Source organism: Schistocerca piceifrons, chromosome 3 (assembly GCF_021461385.2).
Source record: "Schistocerca piceifrons isolate TAMUIC-IGC-003096 chromosome 3, iqSchPice1.1, whole genome shotgun sequence".
Classification (NCBI taxonomy): domain Eukaryota; kingdom Metazoa; phylum Arthropoda; class Insecta; order Orthoptera; family Acrididae; genus Schistocerca; species Schistocerca piceifrons.
This window is the reverse complement of record NC_060140.1, coordinates 807,727,099-807,747,013: the sequence shown is the minus strand read 5'-3', so window position 1 is coordinate 807,747,013 and position 19,915 is coordinate 807,727,099. Positions and strand designations below refer to the sequence as shown.

The 19,915-nt window shown below is 41.2% G+C and overlaps 1 protein-coding gene across 6 annotated transcripts in view; it reads left to right on the top strand.

Moving 5' to 3' along the window:
- Positions 1-19,244, top strand: part of LOC124787984 (peptide methionine sulfoxide reductase) — a 28,921-nt gene extending 9,677 nt beyond the window's left edge. For 4 of the 6 annotated variants that reach the window (XM_047255012.1, XM_047255011.1, XM_047255013.1 and 1 more), the window contains exon 5: positions 18,870-19,243. In XM_047255012.1, the coding sequence (XP_047110968.1) occupies positions 18,870-19,107 (238 nt within the window). In that variant the 3' untranslated portion in view covers positions 19,108-19,243. Of the gene's footprint in view, positions 1-18,869 lie in introns of all 6 variants that reach the window. The other 2 variants (XM_047255009.1, XM_047255010.1) reach the window with 1 other exon arrangement.
- Positions 19,245-19,915: the final 671 nt, after the last annotated feature.

Below are 19,915 nucleotides of genomic sequence, written 5' to 3'. Positions count from 1 at the left end.
TTAAGTTCAATATTTCTTCTGTTACCCAAGGATTTCTACTAGCCCTCGTGTTTTTACCTACTTGATCCTCTGCTGCCTTCACTACTTCATCCCTCAGAGCTACCCATTCTTCTTCTACTGTACTTCTTTCCACCATTCCTGTCAATTGTTCTCTTATGCTCTCCCTGAAACTCTGTACAACCTCTGATTCTTTCAGTTTATCCAGGTCCCATCTTCTTAAATTCCCACCTTTTTGCAGTTTCTTCAATTTTAATCTACAGTTCATAACCAATAGATTGTGGTCAGAGTCCACATCTGCCCCTGGAAATGTCTTACAATTTAAAACCTAGTTCCTAAATCTCTGTCTTACCATTATATAATCTATCTGATACCTTCTAGTATCTCCATGATTCTTCCATGTGTACAACCTTCTTTCGTGATTCTTGAACCAAGTGTTAGCTATGATTAAGTTATGCTCTGTGCAGAACTCTACCAGGCGGCTTCCTCTTTCAGTTCTTAGCCCCAATCCATATTCGCCTACTATGTTTCCTTCTCTCCCTGTTCCTACTCTCGAATTCCAGTCACCCATGACTATTAAATTTTCGTCTCCCTTCACTACCTGTATAATTTCTATTATCTCGTCATACATTGCTTCAATTTCTTCATCATCTGCAGAGCTAGTTGGCATATAAACTTGTACTACTGTAATAGGCATGGGCTTCATGTCTATCTTGGCCACAATAATGCGTTCACTATGCTGTTTGTAGTAGCTTACTCGCAAACCTATTTTTTTATTCATTATTAAACCTACTCCTGCATTACTCCTATTTGATTGTGTGTTTATAACCCTGTATTCACCTGACCAGAAGTCTTGTTCCTCCTGCCACCGAACTTCACTAATTCCCACTATACCTAACTTTAACCTATCCATTTCCCTTTTTAAATTTTCTAATCTACGTGCCCGGTTAAGGGATCTGACATTCCACGCTCCGATCCATAGAATGCCAGTTTTCTTTTTCCTGATAACGACATCCTCCTGAGTAGTCCCCGCCCGGAGATCCGAATGGGGGACTATTTTACCCCCGGAATATTTTACCCAAGAGGACGCCATCATTATTTATCCATACAGTAAAGCTGCATGCCCTCGGGAAAAATTACGGCCGTAGTTTCCCCTTGCTTTCAGCCGTTCACAGTACCAGCACAGCAAGGCCGTTTTGGTTAATGTTGCAAGGCCAGATCAGTCAATCATCCAGACTGTTGCCCCTGCAACTACTGAAAAGGCTGCTGCCCCTCTTCAGGAACCATACGTTTGTCTGGCCTCTCAACAGATACCCCTCCATTGTGGTTGCACCTACGGTACGGCCATCTGTATCGCTGAGGCATGCAAGCCTCCCCACCAACGGCATACTTCTGACAATAAGTTTAGATCTGGTTTTGAGTCAGATGCTTTTTGGAAAAAAGAAAATACAATATTTGCCTGATTTCTTTGATCCAAAGAATGTCTTATGAGAAAAGTGCAAGTTAGGAATCACATGATTGATGTTTTTGGAATCCATGGTGGTTGGAATTGAGGAGATCACTCTGTTCAAGATACCTCATTATGTTTGAGCGCGGAATATGTTAAAAGATACTACAACAAATCGATGTCAAGGATACTGGATGGTAGTTTGTGAATCACTTCTACTACCCTCCTTGTAGACGGGTGTAACCTGTGCTTTTTTCCAAGCTGGACACAGTCTTTTTGCGCGATCTAAGAGTGATTGTAGTTAGAAGAGGGGCTAAGTCAGCCACAGATTCAGTATAGAATGTGATAAGGATTCCATTGGACCCAGGAGCGTTCTTCAATTTTAGCTGTTTCTCAATAGCACTGACACTAATGCATTTTCAGTAGTATGAGGATGAAATTGGCGCAATAGTCCCGAGTTTTCCTTTATAAAGGAGCATTTGAAAACAGAGTTAAGCATTTCGGCTTTTGATTAGCTACCCTCAATTTCAGTTCCTGTCTCATTTATTAGGAACTGGACACTTAGTCATTGAAGACATCATCCAGTGCTCTCTTGGCAGCCAAACATGTTTCATTCTGCATTTCTCTATCTGTAGCTCTACACTTTTACACTTATTATGCAGTAATCTGTTTCCTTAGAAGTTTCTTTAAAGTGACTGTGTACAATGGAGGTTCCTTCTTCTTATGAAATGTTTTATTGGGTACATATCTGTCCAGTGTGTGGTCAACTGTTCTTTTAAACTTGAGCTATAGTTCCTCTATATATGCTCCTTCACCATGCATAAAGTTTAGAGTTCCTCATTTGGATAGGACTCTACTGATTATTCTATCTAGTTCACTGAACATATATATCTTTTTGCTTGTTTCAGTTGTCCTCTGTACTTCCGTCATCATTATTGTCACAACTGCCTCATGGTCAATGATATCAGTTATACTGTAGACATCGTCGAAGACGTCAGGTCTATTTATTGCCATTGGAGGGAGGGAGGGAGGGAGGGATTGCAGCTGGCACCTGGGTCGACCACAAGGGAATGACTCCTGGGTTGCAGGATTGAAACAGGGATATCAAGCACATTTTGTAGCTCGGGTGGGCAGTGGAACTCTACTTTTGGTGACGTGGGTAGGATTTTGTGTAGGATATTCTGCATCCCAGGACATGATGGGAAGTAGTCGAAGCCTTAGTGGAGGAAATGATTGAGCTTTTCAAGGCCAGGGAGATGATGGGTGATCAGAGGAGTGCTGATTGCTCACTGCTTAACAAGTTTACTGGTGTCAGAGGAAATGACATAAGATATCTGCTTATGGATGAACTGGATAGGATACTGCCTTTCAGTAAAGATTCTGAAAAGGTTATCAGTATATTTCAACAACACACATGATAATTTCACAATTTTTGTGATAGGAAGCTTCTCAGGCTTAACTTGATTGCAAATTCAGATTTGTGATTTGTCTCTGATGACCTTATTGTTGAGGGGATGTTAAACACTAATCTTCCTTCCTTCCCCTTCCAGTCCACAATCTATTGAACTGTATCCACATGCACCTGTGATGATGAATGTTTGTGACTTTGCCTTTGCATGTATATCTACATTTATACTCTGCAAACTACTGTGAAGTGCGAGGCAGAGGGTATCTACCAGTTATTCGGACACTTTCCCATTCCATTCACATATAGAGCATGGGGAGAATGAAAGAACTTTTAACAGTTAGGTTGTCAATAGGTTTGTGGTTGTGGGTCTTCGTGGCTTGCCACTTATTTCCACACAGTGGCCTGGTTGTGTCCAGTGATCATTTGGACACCTCCTTCATATGCTGGTCCTCTGGGTTTGAAGCATTTGCTAACCAGTGAGAGTAAGTTTCTGTCAAGAGAGATTGATTTATTTTTAGAAATCTGCTGACAGATGCTGTGGAGCGGAGCCAAAATTGTGAGCATATTCTGCTGCAGAGTACACAAATGGTGGGATGCTCTATGGAGAACAGATGTATTTGCTCCCCATATAATACTTGACAGCTTTCCTCACCAAGTTCACTCATGTTTGTACCTTCTTAATTGTGTTGGAGAGATGTTTATGGTGTGTCAGCATTCTTTCTAATGTGATATCAAGATATTTTGGCTTATCTTATTTAAATATGCCAAAAGGAATGAACTGTGGGCTGATCTTTGCTAATGTTTGATGGTTAGAGGGATGGGAAGGACATACTTCTGTTTTATAAAGAAGTTGCCATGTCTTAAAATATTAATAAAGTTCAGTGAGGCTCTTTATTAGGTGTTCTTCACGTTCAGAAATATATTCACCCTGATATGAGACTGTAAGGTCATGTATGGCCTTGAATTTCTGGCAGGTCTACATTTAACAATAGATGTAACATTGATATATTGTACATCTGCGAATCAAAGATGACAGTGAATGCAGGAAATGAAATCAGGAAAATAACCTAAAAGATCACATCATTATTCATCATGACAATGCCAGCTCTCTCATAGCATGCCAAACAATTGATTGTTTGACAGAGAAAAACATTGAACTAAGCGTCTCAGTTCCTGTATTCATGTGGTTTATCACTTCGTGGATTCTTCTTTTACTCTTGTGCCAAATAAAAATTGCATTGACAGCAATTTTCCTCACATTAAAAAGCCAACATCAGATTGGGAATGATGTAAAAGTGTATAAAGTATAAAAGTGAGTATTTTGTGAAGTAATAAAATGATTTGTACCAAAAACAATATCTTTCTACAAATACTTCAGAGGCAGCCCCCATACTAGTACATCTTTGTGGCTCACCAGTAAAGTGGGTTTAAGTTATTCTGTTTTGTGAATTCCCAGATACAAAGTAAATTTCCCACATTCCAGTTCTAAAGAGTGCTACACATTAGTTGGAAAATGTAACCAACAGAACAAATAACGTGGAACATTCTGAACTCCTTTCTTCTGGTACAAAAGATGTGAGATTTTTTTTGAATACTACACAATATATCAATGACAGAAAAGAATCAAAAAAATGTAGCAACCATAGAATATATAGGAGACACGCTGTTCTTCTTTAGGTGTTGACATACCAAGTACAAAATGTATGTATTAGTGGGAGAATGCGGGACAGTGATGTAGTTGGGTAAAAAGATGACACAGTCAGGACAAACACATCTTTGACCATGGTGATGTATAGGGTCTACACCAAAAGTAAGGAGCAATTTTGTCTTTACTAGTGGTTTCGTGAAACATGTTGAGCTTCGGTGTCCAGACCTGAGATGGTGTGATATTAACTTCCACAGAGTGTAATCCACTACTTAAGAAAAGATCGCCTTTCAGTCACATGTCACATGCTGAAATGAAGCCTGAAATGTAATGTAATTTGTTAAAACAAAGTATCAACACACTTGAAATGTAACATGAGCCTCTGCAGAGGAAGATCTGTTATCTGCTCAAGTTTTCTGATGAAATAAGGTCTTGACGGATGCAATGATGCTAAAGACTATCAGCATTCTGGGTGCACCTCAATATCAGACCATGGCTCTGTGTGAAGTAATTAGTTTAACCTTGTCTTTTTAGTCTGTACAGCAGTGATACATAGGAGGCTGCAGTATGTTGCTTACTGAACAGTAGTTATTGAAACTTAGTCAGTGTGCTTTCATAGTGTGCTTGACATCTGTCATTAAGTGTGTGTAAGTTTAGTTTGTTCAATATGTCCTTGGGTCAGATAAACATTTGATAATTTGTGCCTCTCTTATTTGTAAATTTTAATCATCCTGTGTTAGTATTTCTTGCTGTAGTTACCACACCCTGGAGCTATATTTTAGAATTTGTCACACAAGTGTTTTGTAAATAATCTGCTTTGTAGACTCACAGCATTTTCCCAGAATCTCCTGTCAGTGAGCCAAAGTCTTGTCACCTGCTTTACCTACGCTTATGTGATCATTACATTTCATATTTGTGCAAACTTTTGCACCAAGTTGTATACGAGTTGAATGATTCCAATTCCCACATTTATTTTCTAGTTGTAGGATGATAATTGTTGCATATTTTAAAGTGCCATTATTTAACATTTCTCATTATTTAAAACAAAATTATAATCTTTGCACAGCTTTATTATCTGAAGATCTGACTGAGTATTAATGCAGCTTTTTTCAGGTAGAAATTCATTATTGACAACTGCAGCAGGCTCAGAAAGTCTGAGGTTACTATTCATATTGTCTGCTAGTTCATTAATATACATTATGAACAATAATCCCAACATGCTACCCTGGAGCACACCTAATGTTACTTCTGCATCTTTGGGTAACTGTCTGTTCAAGATAACATGCTAAATCTTCGCTTTAAAGAAATCCTCAAGCTAGTCACATATTTTATTTGATATCCCATATGATAATACTTTCATTAATAGCCCTTACTGTGGTTTTAAGTCAAATGCTTGTTGAAGGTCAAGAAACACTGCATCCACTTTATAGAGTTGAACCGTGACTTTCAGGATGTCGTGAGAAACGTGATAGTTGGGTTTTGCGTGAGCAATGTTTCCACGATTTTAATTTTGTTCATGATATAGTTCAGGTTAGAATATGTGCCAAGGATATTAGACAATAGTCTTGAGGGTAACTTCTGCTACCCTTCTTGTAGATGGTTGTGACCAGTGGTTTTTTCTTTGAGAGATATTCTATATACTATGGTTAAGAAAAGGATTAACTCAGGTCCAAATTTGTGTAGAAACTCGTAGGGGTTCCATCAAGCCCTGGAGTCATGGTTACTACCAAAAGCTCTGGGTGTGCTTCAGACACCACCATATGGGGCGGCAGTGGAACATTGTATGTCACAGGGATTACGATGATGGTGAAAACCTCTATAAAAAATTCTCGGTCTCAAGGTATGCTGTGCACCAATGGGATGCATGGATGTTGAGGTGGAACAGCTGTTAGCAGGCAACCTCTGGGGAACCTGACACACCTCAGTTGTGTAAGGCTTACTCAGGCACGTGGGGCTCTGTCGGAGTGGACCCTTATTTTACTACATGCTTGTGGGACTGAGATGGAACCCTTGAAATCTCCTCCTCCTCCTCCTCCTCCTCCTCTTCTTCTTCTTCTTCTTCTTCTCCTTCTTCCTAGTGGGATGGGTGTACTGCCTTATAGTACTCACACCCATACATCCAAAGGATTGAAGGAGGCTAGCCCTCCTGATAATAAGAATCAGTTGGACTTAAGTAAAAGGACTCAAGGAGACATAGCTCGTGTTTCTGGTGATAGAGGACATTTGAAAAAGTTTTCTCCTTCTATATCCGTAAAGGCTTAGAAGAATTTGCTGGCACCTTAAAATCTATTAAATGATTGCATAATGGTCCATTTTGGTTGAAACTAAGCGATCCAAGCAAATGGAAGTTCTCAAGAAATCACATTAATTGGGTGAGTATGATATTGTTGTTGAGATGCACACTTCTCTCAAGTCAACCAAGGGTGTGGTCATATGCTGTGATATCATGGATTTGGACTTTGCGGAGCTGAAACAAGAATGGACATCAGTGGGGATACTTGATGTGTAACAACGAACACGAAGGAATAATGGAGAAATTTAGATGGCCACTTTCATTGTCACCTTCAGTTCTCCAGTGTAGCTTGAACATCTTATGGCAGGGTTCCTCCAACTTATAGTTAGGCTTTATATACCAAATCTATGCCGGCATTTTGGTCATACAGGGGTGAGTTGTGGAGGTGAAGTGACTTGTGGGAAGTGTGGAAAGGCAGTCTATGATGCTGGGACTGACTGCAAACTCAGATGATCTGCGTCAACTGCTCTGGGAGCCATACAGTCTGTAGCCAAGATTGCCGTGTTTTTGTGGAGGAACATAAAATTCAGGAAATAAGTGACCCCCTCCATCTTTGCCACTTCGTATGCTTCCATTGTGCAGAAATCTGTTACTAAGGTGGATGCTTCAACAGAGACGACGTCCAGCATATCACTGTTCACCATCAGCATCTCTACTTGCTCTTCTACAAACCAAAGCAAATCAAGTAAAGATATAGCAGTCTAGGCAGCTACCACAGAAAAGACCAGCAACAGTTCTGCAGTGAGCATCAAGAAGGCACATGAAAAGCAGAGTGCATCTCGATACACCCTTTCCCCGTCATCCTTGAAGGGACAGGGAACTGAAAAAGGGTCGTGCCATTCAGGTCAACAGCTGTCCCCGGTGCTGTCGGATGTCGTTCTGGCACATCTGACTGATGAAGAGGACATCATGAAGTTAGATGCCTCGTCACCAGACCCAGGCAGCACCTCCATTCCCCCTTGCTCTAAAAGTGCTTCACCACCTGTGATGGTACCTAGTGCTTACTGCAGCTGAGTAGTTGCTCTTCTAAATGGCATCCCATATGAGCATTCCAGTTGCGTCTTTACCTGCAGTTGCTCATACTTTAGGTACTTGGGCTATGCGTGGTTCTATTTAAATGGAATAGCTCAGTGTAGTGATAGGGTCGAGCTGTGCCATTTGCTTTCATGCTCTGCAAATAATAGCCTGTAGCTGTGATCCTGCTACCAAATAGTCTGTGCATTGGCTAGAATTTGAAATTAACAAAATACAGAGAAGCGTAAAATGGAAGATAAATTAAGAAAGGGTTTTATTATAATTATAATAACTGATGTAGGTGACAGAGAATTATGTTGAAAAATGATTATTCAAGAAAGGATATCTCAGATAAATGGAAAGTCGTCCTACAATAATAAGGTATAATACAGCCAGAAATACTCTCCTAGAATGCAGTAAAATTATGTTCATTGTGTTAAGAGAATGGTAGCAAAATCCTCAAACTGAATAGTCATTGAAAATACATGAAACCTAAGTCCATTTTGTGATCACAATTACAATAAACATTCACCAGCTCAAAACAGTTGAGAGTTCAACATGATGATTCAGGCAATGCAAAGAATAGTAACAAATACTATGTCGATTCACGGTTCCATAAATCAAGTGGTAATAGTTAGTCCTATTCTGGAGCACTTTCAGACCTGTTAAAATATTAAGTCCCTTCAGAAGTTAAAGTATGTTAGCAGCCGTTCACTGCTGAGAATCAAACAGTCTCCATGATTGAATACTACTTGTTATCACAACCAGGTCTGGAACTTGCGTAAAAGTCCCAAATCACCCCCTGGAACTCGTGAAGTTCCAGTCTCCTCTTCACTCTCATGGTCTTTTGTAACTATCTGCTTCTCCGTTGCCTGAAGGCCATCAACACAAAAAAATGCATCAACTTTAAGCTCTGCAGCCATGATCTGATTAAAGTTGACATTTCCGGAACTAAACTAATCTGTTACAAACAATATTTAAATAAAAGAAAGTCATAAACATTCAGTTACACTCAGATCATTTACAATAAGTATAGATAGTAGTTGGTTCATAAATAAGCAAGCCAGCATTATTGCACAAGTGTGCTTGCAGTAAATGACAACAGATTTTCCTTAAATATTGTTTAAACATTTATTTATGCCTTCTTGATGGAAGCGTCTTTTGGTTCTTTTTTTCAATCTTGGTGTCAGTTAATAAATGCGGTTCACCACTTTTAAATTAGTGAAATTTTTTAATAGCACTTGCATCAACATTTGAATGAAGTTACTGTCAAAATGGTATACTGTTCATTAAGTAAATACACAAGTACGACAAAGTATGAGGTATTGATGCTTTGTTCATTTGCTGTGGAAATGTGGAGAATATGATGTTCTGACAAACATCTGCATTATAATAAAAGATACAAAAGACATAATTAATCAAGAAATAGATACAGGTATGTAGCCTTCAGAGATGATGGCTATAATGCAATGCTATCATCTGAGATATTGTTTGTTGAAACCACAGGAAGTGATTAAAAGTTTTTAAATCGGAGGTTAATTTGTTGGAGCATCTCCTGCACGAAGCCATATAAGTAACAGCCATCCAAATTCCAAGCTTTGGGATATTCCCCATTTCTACTTAGCTGGAAGGGGATTACACTGACCATAGGTGCTTACGGGACCAACCCTGTACCCATTCTTTTTGTTGAGGCTGGAGAACCACCACTCACTATCTGGTGGCAGCTCCTCATGGTGCGTCAGATACGTAAGTTCCTCGCAGCTCTGCCTTCAACTGCATACCATATCGTTGCTCATCCACCTTTGGAATGCTTTTCTCCAATCGTCTACGAGCAACAAAGCCATTTGTGATCTGCGTGCGGTCTGTGCTGGAGTCATTTGGTGTGGAGCAAGTACAACCACAAATCCAGGGTTTTAACAGTCTTCCACCCAGTCACTGCAGAGACCCAGAGTAATTTTAGAATTGGTGCAGTACAGGAGAGATTGCACTCCTGCATATGTTTTTGATGTGTTATTTTATGACATTTTAAATGAGCACCATAACTCCACAGCTGTCTTTATGGGTGGGCCGAAACTGAGGAATTTTGGTTGTCCTGTTTTTTTTCTTGATTGTGTCATCAAGGTCCGACTGCCTCGAGACTTTACTATCTTAGCGATTTTGTGAGCACTGGAACAGATGAGATGTGTTTAGTGCTATATTCCTTGTCTGTTCAGATTCTGTGTGCGCCCTTCATTCTCTCCAACACTTGTACTCAGAGGATAAAGTAGTCCAGAATATCCAGGCCACCCTCCTCCAGCAACAATGGCTGGGTAAGGAGGTGCCTTTCTTTTGGATACCAGGGCACATGGGTATTATGGGGAAACAGAAAGATGGATGCAGCAACCAAGGAGGCGTGTAGTGATCCTCAGTTATTTTAGTGTGTCAGCCCTGTGCATGCTACTGTTGAGGTGCATACTCGTGCATCATAGGGAAAAAGAGTGGCTGGTAGAGACGATGCGACTCCTAAAGCCCACTAAGGGTCAGTGGCGTACCTACTTTCAGCCATGAAGATGGGATGAGATGGTGCTCACTCATCTTCACATAGGCCACAGTCCTCTGACACATGCCTTCTTGTTCTGGCAGAAGGATGCTTCAATGTGTGGTCTTTACCTACGGCAAATTTGCCACCAGATCTGCCCTCTATTTTAAGTAAGGTTTTGTGATTTGTCCAACTTGTTTCTGACAGTTTTAGGGAAATCTATTTAACATATTAATGGGGTAACAGGCTCGCCCTTATCTTTTTGCAAATTGTCAGTCAGTCACATTTCCCTGTGCCCTTCATTTAGCTCTTCGTTTGTTTTCTCCGTTGTAATCCTGGGTATAGCATCTTTCAGCCTTTCTCCATTGTCTTAAGGTGTGTGGGATAGAGTGGTTATGCGAGTGAGGTGGGAGTGAGCACATGAGTGTCATTTTATAGGATTCCTCCTGATATATAACAGTTTTTGTTGGTCTTAAGAAGTGTAAGGACACTGATAACCTTGTCATTGAGTGCTAGTAAACACACACACACACACACACACACACACACACACACACACACACACACACACTCTCTCTCTCTCTCTCTCTCTCTCTCTCTCTCTCTCTCTCTCTCTCTCTCTCAGATGTCTCTGCGCTACTGAAACTAATATTGCTTCTGCATCACTCGTCTCTGCAGTGGCACGAGAATTAATCTGGGCATGTGCTTTTGGAAATTCCTTTGTTAAAAAAGAAAAAAAAAGCTTAGGGTAATTATTGTTACCACAACAGCATTCTCAAAGGTGTCAGGTCTATTTGATGCTATTAGATTTAACATATCTCCACTCTGAGAAGGCTTCCAAATGAATTGTTCTACTTAGTTCTTAGAGAAATCGTGTATTATTGTTTGTCAGAATGTCTTGCCATACCCACTACGTACAAATGTGTGATATGTTGAATGAGTTATTGGTTGTTTAAAGTCTTCTCTAATGATGATGGGTTGATTTGGACCTGAGATTTATCTCAGGTTTCTGGTTACATCTGAGAGTGAATCTGGTGGTTGAAAGGATCCAAGTATACATTTATGCATTTCATGCCAAAATAATCTGGCGTGCAGCTTCAGTTTCCATCTTGGTGGATTTAAGTTTGTCTATCATACTGAATACAACATAATAAGTTTATTGCAGCCAAATAGCCATACAAATTCAAAGTACAATGAAGATGATAAAAGAAATTAGAAATTTTACATATTGTGTTTTGTAGTCACTTATTGACTATGTCCATTTGGTACAGAGCTCTATATGGTAACATTTGCATATTTGATGACACAGTTCACACTCACTCATTTCTTTTGGTTCATGATGATGTGTTGTTGCAAATAAGGTGGTGGAAACCGTGGACTGCCATTCTGATGATCACGTATTTCATTTCAAAGTTTTCCTTTGTCTGTGTTGGGTCAACCATAGTGCCTGTGCTGTAAAATTCTGGAGATATGTCTTTCCTTTTTTCTTTCAAGATTTTAAGTAGACTTTCTCAAGCGCTGCTGTTGGGTAGCATCATGTTTGTCTGTAGGTCTTCTATGAGGAAGGGTTCCCTCGCCAGCAGGTATGCAAGTCTGGATCATGTTGTTTTGGACAGTCCTACTGCTTTCTTTGTATAGGTCTCCTTCGTTCTTTCTAGTGGTGTTAGGTTTTTCACTGTAAGCTGTAGTCTGATAATTTCTGTGCTGTACTTCAGTATTGGGAAGATTTGGCTCTGAATAGTGCCATTCCTGTTTCTATTGTATTTCATGGATTGCCATTATTGCTTGCATTGCTTTCTCTGTTAGATGTTTTGTGAAACATTTGGAGTTGTTTATATTGTGACCCCTAGGTATTTGAAGTCTGGTAAAATCTTCAGTTTTCTCTCCCATATGAAGATCTCAGCTGATGCAGATGCTTCCTCCATTTCAGAGTACCATCATTTCTGTTTTCGCCACATTTATTTCGAGACCATGTCCGATGCATCAATCTTCCATATCGTTTGTCGCGTCTTGTAGCTTTGCAATGTGCTTTGTGCGTATTACGATATCGTCTGCATATGCATATGAGATTACACCCTCCCTTTGGGGTATTCTTACAATTCCTTGTACTTCAATGATAAATAACAGAGAACTCACTGGGTCTCCCTGCTGTACTCCGTTTAATTGGAGTATCAGCCCCAATAGGGACAGGTTCTGTGAGACCCTTATTTCATTGCAGTACAGTATTGTGCCTGTGATTCATGTCCATATGTTGTTTTCTTCTAGGGTTTCCTCTAGATTTTTGGTCATTAATTTTCTGTTTATAAAGTCAGAGGCTTTTGTGAAGTCTATAAATACTACAGAGAGCTTATGTCTGTAATAAAGGGCTTCCCATATGCTCTTTAGCAGGAGTTCTATTCCAGTCAGAGTTGATTTTCCCTTCCTGAATCCCATTCGGCTTTCGGGGAGGTGTTTGTTGATTGTGTGCTTTATTCTTTCTGTTGTTATTTTTGTGAACACTTTGAAAGGTAAGTTTTGTAGGGCTATGCCTCCATATTTGCTAGGGTCCTTGAGGTCTCCTTTCCCTTTACAAAGCACTTTTACTATTGATTGTCTCCAGTGTTGGGGAATGTAGGCTGTTTATATGCACTTTTGTCCACATTGATGTTAGTATTGAATACACCCTGCCGCCGTTGGATAAGCAGCCGCAGCAGCAAGTCGTATACTCCTAGCTCACTCATTTGTTACATAGTTTAATTCTTAATTTCTTTGCGTGTTTTTGGTACTTGCATTGTCTAATTCATAAATTTCGGGCGTATTATAGTATTTGAGAGTTGTAGCATCGCGTTTTAGTACCTGAATAGTGTAAAATCGCGTAGTCTCCTTCCGCCGCCGAGCAGTGTGTCAGCAGTGCGCAAGTAGCAGCATTACTGCATTTACTAGGCAATCTTGTATTTTAATAACCGTTTAAATTTTGTGTCGATTTGTTTGCGCTCTCTGTAGATTAGTTCAGACGTTCTTTGCACAACAGTTTTTAGCATGGATAGGGACTGCAACTGCTGTGTTCGGATGCAGGCTGAGTTGGCATCCCTTCGCTCCCAGCTTCAGGCAGTGTTGGCTTCGGTCACACTGCTTGAGGCTGTTGCCAATGGGCATCACTGTGGGGTTCCGGATGGGGGTTTGTCGGGGACGGCCAGCTCGTCCCACGCATCCCCCGATCGGACTAAGACTGTGGTTGCCCGGGATACTGCCCGCATTGAGGCTGATCCCTCACCTGTGGTAGAGTGGGAGGTCGTCTCAAGGTGTGGCAGGGGTCGAAAGACATTCCGGAGGGCTGAACGGAAGGCCTCTCCAGTTTGTCTGACGAACCGGTTTCAGGCTCTGTCTCAGGCTGATACTGATCTTCGGCCTGACATGGCTGCTTGTCCTGTTCCAGAGGTTGCCCCTCAGTCTGCAAGATCCGGGCAGTCGCAGAGGGTGGGCTTACTGGTAATTGGGAGCTCCAATGTCAGGCGCGTAATGGGGCCCCTTAGGGATATGGCAGCAAGAGAGGGGAAGAAAACCAATGTGCACTCAGTATGCATACCGGGGGGAGTCATTCCAGATGTGGATAGGGTCCTTCCGGATGCCATGAAGGGTACAGGGTGCACCCATCTGCAGGTGGTCGCTCATGTCGGCACCAATGATGTGTGCCGCTATGGATCCGAGGAAATCCTCTCTGGCTTCCGGCGGCTATCTGATTTGGTGAAGACTGCCAGTCTCGCTAGCGGGATGAAAGCAGAGCTTACCATCTGCAGCATCGTCGACAGGACTGACTGCGGACCTTTGGTACAGAGCCGAGTGGAGGGTCTGAATCAGAGGCTGAGACGGTTCTGCGACCGTATGGGCTGCAGATTCCTCGACTTGCGCCATAGGGTGGTGGGGTTCCGCTGGATAGGTCAGGAGTCCACTACACGCAACAAGCGGCTACACGGGTAGCAGGGGTTGTGTGGCGTGGGCTGGGCAGTTTTTTAGGTTAGATGGCCTTGGGCAAGTACAGAAAGGGCAACAGCCTCAACGGGTGCGGGGCAAAGTCAGGACATGCGGGGACGAAGCAGCAATCGGTATTGTGATTGTAAACTGTCGAAGCTGCGTTGGTAAAGTACCGGAACTTCAAGCACTGATAGAAAGCACCGAAGCTGAAATCGTTATAGGTACAGAAAGCTGGCTGAAGCCGGAGATAAATTCTGCCGAAATTTTTACAAAGGTACAGACGGTGTTTAGAAAGGATAGATTGCATGCAACCGGTGGTGGAGTGTTCGTCGCTGTTAGTAGTAGCTTATCCTGTAGTGAAGTAGAAGTGGATAGTTCCTGTGAATTATTATGGGTGGAGGTTACCCGAACAACCGAGCTAGGTTAATAATTGGCTCCTTTTACCGACCTCCCGACTCGGCAGCATTAGTGGCAGAACAACTGAGAGACAATTTGGAATACATTTCACATAAATTTTCTCAGCATGTTATAGTCTTAGGTGGAGATTTCAATTTACCAGATATAGACTGGGACACTCAGATGTTTAGGACGGGTGGTAGGGACAGAGCATCGAGTGACATTATACTGAGTGCACTATCCGAAAATTACCTTGAGCAATTAAACAGAGAACCGACTCGTGGAGATAACATCTTGGACCTACTGATAACAAACAGACCCGAACTTTTCGACTCTGTATGTACAGAACAGGGAATCAGTGATCATAAGGCTGTTGCAGCATCCCTGAATATGGAAGTTAGTAGGAATATAAAAAAAGGGAGGAAGGTTTATCTGTTTAGCAAGAGTAATAGAAGGCAGATTTCAGACTACCTAACAGATCAAAACGAAAATTTCTGTTTCGACACTGACAATGTTGAGTGTTTATGGAAAAAGTTCAAGGCAATCGTAAAATGCGTTTTAGACAGGTACGTGCCGAGTAAAACTGTGAGGGACGGGAAAAACCCACCGTGGTACAACAACAAAGTTAGGAAACTACTGCGAAAGCAAAGAGAGCTTCACTCCAAGTTTAAACGCAGCCAAAACCTCTCAGACAAACAGAAGCTAAACAATGTCAAAGTTAGCGTAAGGAGGACTATGCGAGAAGCGTTCAGTGAATTCAAAAGTAAAATTCTATGTACTGACTTGACAGAAAATCCTAGGAAGTTCTGGTCTTACGTTAAATCAGTAAGTGGCTCGAAACAGCATATCCAGACACTCCGGGATGATGATGGCATTGAAACAGAGGATGACACGCGTAAAGCTGAAATACTAAACACCTTTTTCCAAAGCTGTTTCACAGAGGAAGACCGCACTGCAGTTCCTTCTCTAAATCCTCGCACAAACGAAAAAATGGCTGACATCGAAATAAGTGTTCAAGGAATAGAAAAGCAACTGGAATCACTCAACAGAGGAAAGTCCACTGGACCTGACGGGATACCAATTCGATTCTACACAGAGTACGCGAAAGAACTTGCCCCCCTTCTAACAGCCGTGTACTGCAAGTCTCTAGAGGAACGGAAGGTTCCAAATGATTGGAGAAGAGCACAGGTAGTCCCAGTCTTCAAGAAGGGTCGTCGAGCAGATGGGCAAAACTATAGACCTATATCTCTGACGTCGATCTGTTGTAGAATTTTAGAACATGTTTTTTGCTCGCGTATCATGTCATTTCTGGAAACCCAGAATCTACTATGTAGGAATCAACATGGATTCCGGAAACAGCGATCGTGTGAGACCCAACTCGCTTTATTTGTTCATGAGACCCAGAAAATATTAGATACAGGCTCCCAGGTAGATGCTATTTTTCTTGACTTCTGGAAGGCGTTCGATACAGTTCCGCACTGTCGCCTGATAAACAAAGTAAGAGCCTACGGAATATCAGACCAGCTGTGTGGCTGGATTGAAGAGTTTTTAGCAAACAGAACACTGCATGTTGTTATCAATGGAGAGACGTCTACAGACGTTAAAGTAACCTCTGGCATGCCACAGGGGAGTGTTATGGGACCATTGCTTTTCACAATATATATAAATGACCTAGTAGATAGTGTCGGAAGTTCCATGCGGCTTTTCGCGGATGATGCTGTAGTATACAGAGAAGTTGCAGCATTAGAAAATTGTAGCAAAATGCAGGAAGATCTGCAGCGGATAGGCACTGGGTGCAGGGAGTGGCAACTGACCCTTAACATAGACAAATGTAATGTATTACGAATACATAGAAAGAAGGATCCTTTATTGTATGATTATATGATAGCGGAACAAACACTGGTAGCAGTTACTTCTGTAAAACATCTGGGAGTATGCGTGTGGGACGATTTGAAGTGGAATGATCATATAAAATTAATTGTTGGTAAGGCGGGTACCAGGTTGAGATTCATTGGGAGAGTCCTTAGAAAATGTAGTCCATCAACAAAGGAGGTGGCTTACAAAACACTCGTTCGACCTATACTTGAGTATTGCTCATCAGTGTGGGATCCATACCAGATCGGGTTGACGGAGGAGATATAGAAGATCCAAAGAAGAGCGGCGTGTTTCGTCACAGGGTTATTTGGTAACCGTGATAGCGTTACGGAGATGTTTAGCAAACTCAAGTGACAGACTCTGCAAGAGAGGCACTCTGCATCGCGGTGTAGCTTGCTCGCCATGTTTCGAGAGGGTGCGTTTTTGGATGGGGTATCGAATATATTGCTTCCCCCTACTTATACCTCCCGAGGAGATCACGAATGTAAAATTAGAGAGATTAGAGCGTGCACGGAGGCTTTCAGACAGTCGTTCTTCCCCGCGAACCATACGCGACTGGAACAGGAAAGGGAGGTAATGACAGTGGCACGTAAAGTGCCCTCCACCACACACCGTCGGGTGGCTTGTGGAGTATAAATGTAGATGTAGATGTATTTGATATTAGCATATCCTTCTAGTATACACTCAAACCAATGATCAAAATAACTTTTATTAGATCTCTGACAGCGATCATCAAATTGAATCAGATGAACTGGCATGGGAATGCAGTGGAATAAAGTGGAAACCTGCCATGGAGTTCACGCGTGATACATAGTATGAACAGAACTGATGACAGAAGAGTTTACCTCTGAACAACAGAAAATTGAGCAGGCCAGTGCTTACGCCGAGTTCAACCACCGCAGACCGTGCCTTGCGCTTTGTGTGGAGTGTTCGGTCGTTAGCCACCAGCACCAGTTGCATGCTATATTTATAGACCTGCACATCTGTACGTGGTTTTGGATTGTCGGCTTGCTGTAGAGTGACTTGTAAAGTGAGTTTTGCTTCCACTCAAGGAGTTCTACTCACCAGTTACTATCCAGCTGTGAAATACCTATGTTGACAGTTTAGTAGTGATGTTTTCATTCCTATGCAGACACTAACTGAAAAGTGAATGGAATTTTCTTTGGTGGATTTAATGTGTGGTGAAACTTGGTTACTGGTGTAGGACTCCAAAACAAAGAAGCATAGTTTTCAAGTGTAACAAGCCTGTTGGTTTTTTTCCCCTCCTGTAAAAGACTTGGCCATGGGGATATTTTTCTGACTGGATAAACAGTAAATACACAATACTTTCCATCCAGGTTCATTATTGTTTGAGGAAAAGGGTTTATGCACCTACTCATAAATCCAATATGCTTGGATTCTGCGTTGTTTTTTGTTGTGAAAATCAAACCCAACACTTTTCCTACTGTCCTACATATCAGACATGGCCTCATGTGGCTTCTTTTTGCTCCCTGGCCCAAAATGTGAAACTGAAAGAGCTGTATTTTCCTAGGTGTCAAAAACAGTTTCCATCTAAAAGTTCCATATTGTTACAGTGTGTTTCAGTGACATTAGAAAGACATGTCGATACTCTAGCAGATCATTTTGGAAAGTACTATTTGTTATCTGTAAAGTAAATAAATTCCAGTAATGTCTGTCACTGTGATTGCATTGTTCATTCAAAGTTTTTATGTAGATTGCACATCGTTTTATTTGTATCACATGTTTTGCATCAGCCTTAATCAGATAACATAAAATGGTACAAAATAAGAAGAATGTTTTACTGTAATGAAGGTGCTCGTATTCGGCTGAAACTAAGCATAAAGCAGTTGCACAACAAACCAAAACTAACGTTTGTACTATAGAGTTGTTCAGACTTCAGATTCCAGTTCCCCATGCAGGAAACATAAATAAAACAACCAAGAGGTGGCGCTAATTTAGTGATTGAAACATATTTGGTAAATTCTTTACAGAATTATTTTAAAATTGCCATAATGAACTTAGTACACTAGCAAGCAAAAGTAAAAAGACACAAGACATACCCCAAGAGTGACATTGAGTAAAACTATTTTCCTAATATATCATTACAGTGTTTGCTTCATATACACACAGTCGTTTTGCAATAGATAATTACAAACAAAATCAAAACTTGGATATAGTCCATTTATCATGTAAGGAGTTTTCGAGACCCCACATATAATTCTAGCCCATAGTCATCAGTATTTGTTAGGAGACAAGTGTGATTATTTGCAATTATTAGCTTCTTATGTTAACTGTGTCAGCAAAGTCCTGTTCTATTTTTTGCAGCTATCATCAGAAATACCGCCTGCAGCAGCACACACAGCTCGTACAGTGGTTGGGTCTGACATCTGGCAAGAAGCTCATAAGTTCACATGCTGCTGCACGTATCAATGGGTATGTAGTAGGAATGGGTGGTGTGCAAATGTTTGAGGAGGATATCAGTAGGCTTGGGCTTACACCTGAAATAGCAGACTATGTGCGGAAGTGGGTTACAAAATATGAAGGACATGGCATGATTTGTTGAATATTCACCAGTGTATCAGTCACTATTGCTGAGTATGATCTACTGTTTGAGGCCTAGAATTGGTTGTGGAGTTGGTCCACAGCCTTCACACGTACATGTAGAGGGGGGTAGGGAGGGAGAGGGCGAGAGATGGAGAGGGAGGGGGGGGAGGGAGAGGGAGAGAGAGAGAGAGAGAGAGAGAGAGAGAGAGAGAGAGAGAGAGAGAGAGAGAGAGAGAGAGAGAGAGAGAGAGGAAAAGGGGGGGGGGGGGCATTTCTATGTATTGCTAAAGCATTTCGTTTCTTCTCAGGGAGCAGCCAATCAAATAATTTTATAGCAATTGTAACAATATGCATCTTCTATCTAAATGAGTAGAACAGTGGTATGAAATCAAAGATTTTAGTCAGATTCTCATTGTTTGCTTTTCATTTATGTATGAAAAACTTTAGCTTCATGAGGAATGTTTTTGAAACTGCCAGTGTAAAATCAGCAAACCAGTGTCATTGTTTACAAGTATACAGTAGCCATTCCAGCAGTAGGGCCATGTTGTTATAAATAACAAAATGTACAACTTGTTGTAGAATATTAAAGTTTTTATACAGTTGACCCAATAGTTTTTATATTTAATTTACCAGGATTATTAACTCTGTATGTTAGTCGCCATGTAGGTACTGTGAACAGCCGAAAACAAGGGGAAGTTGCAGATTTTGTACTTGCCCAGGACATGCAGCTGTACTGTTTAGTGTATACAGGGTGTTTCAGAAGTGGTGGTCAATATTCAGGGATGTAACAGAAATGATCATTCGAAACAAAAAAAGTCAAGTAAAAA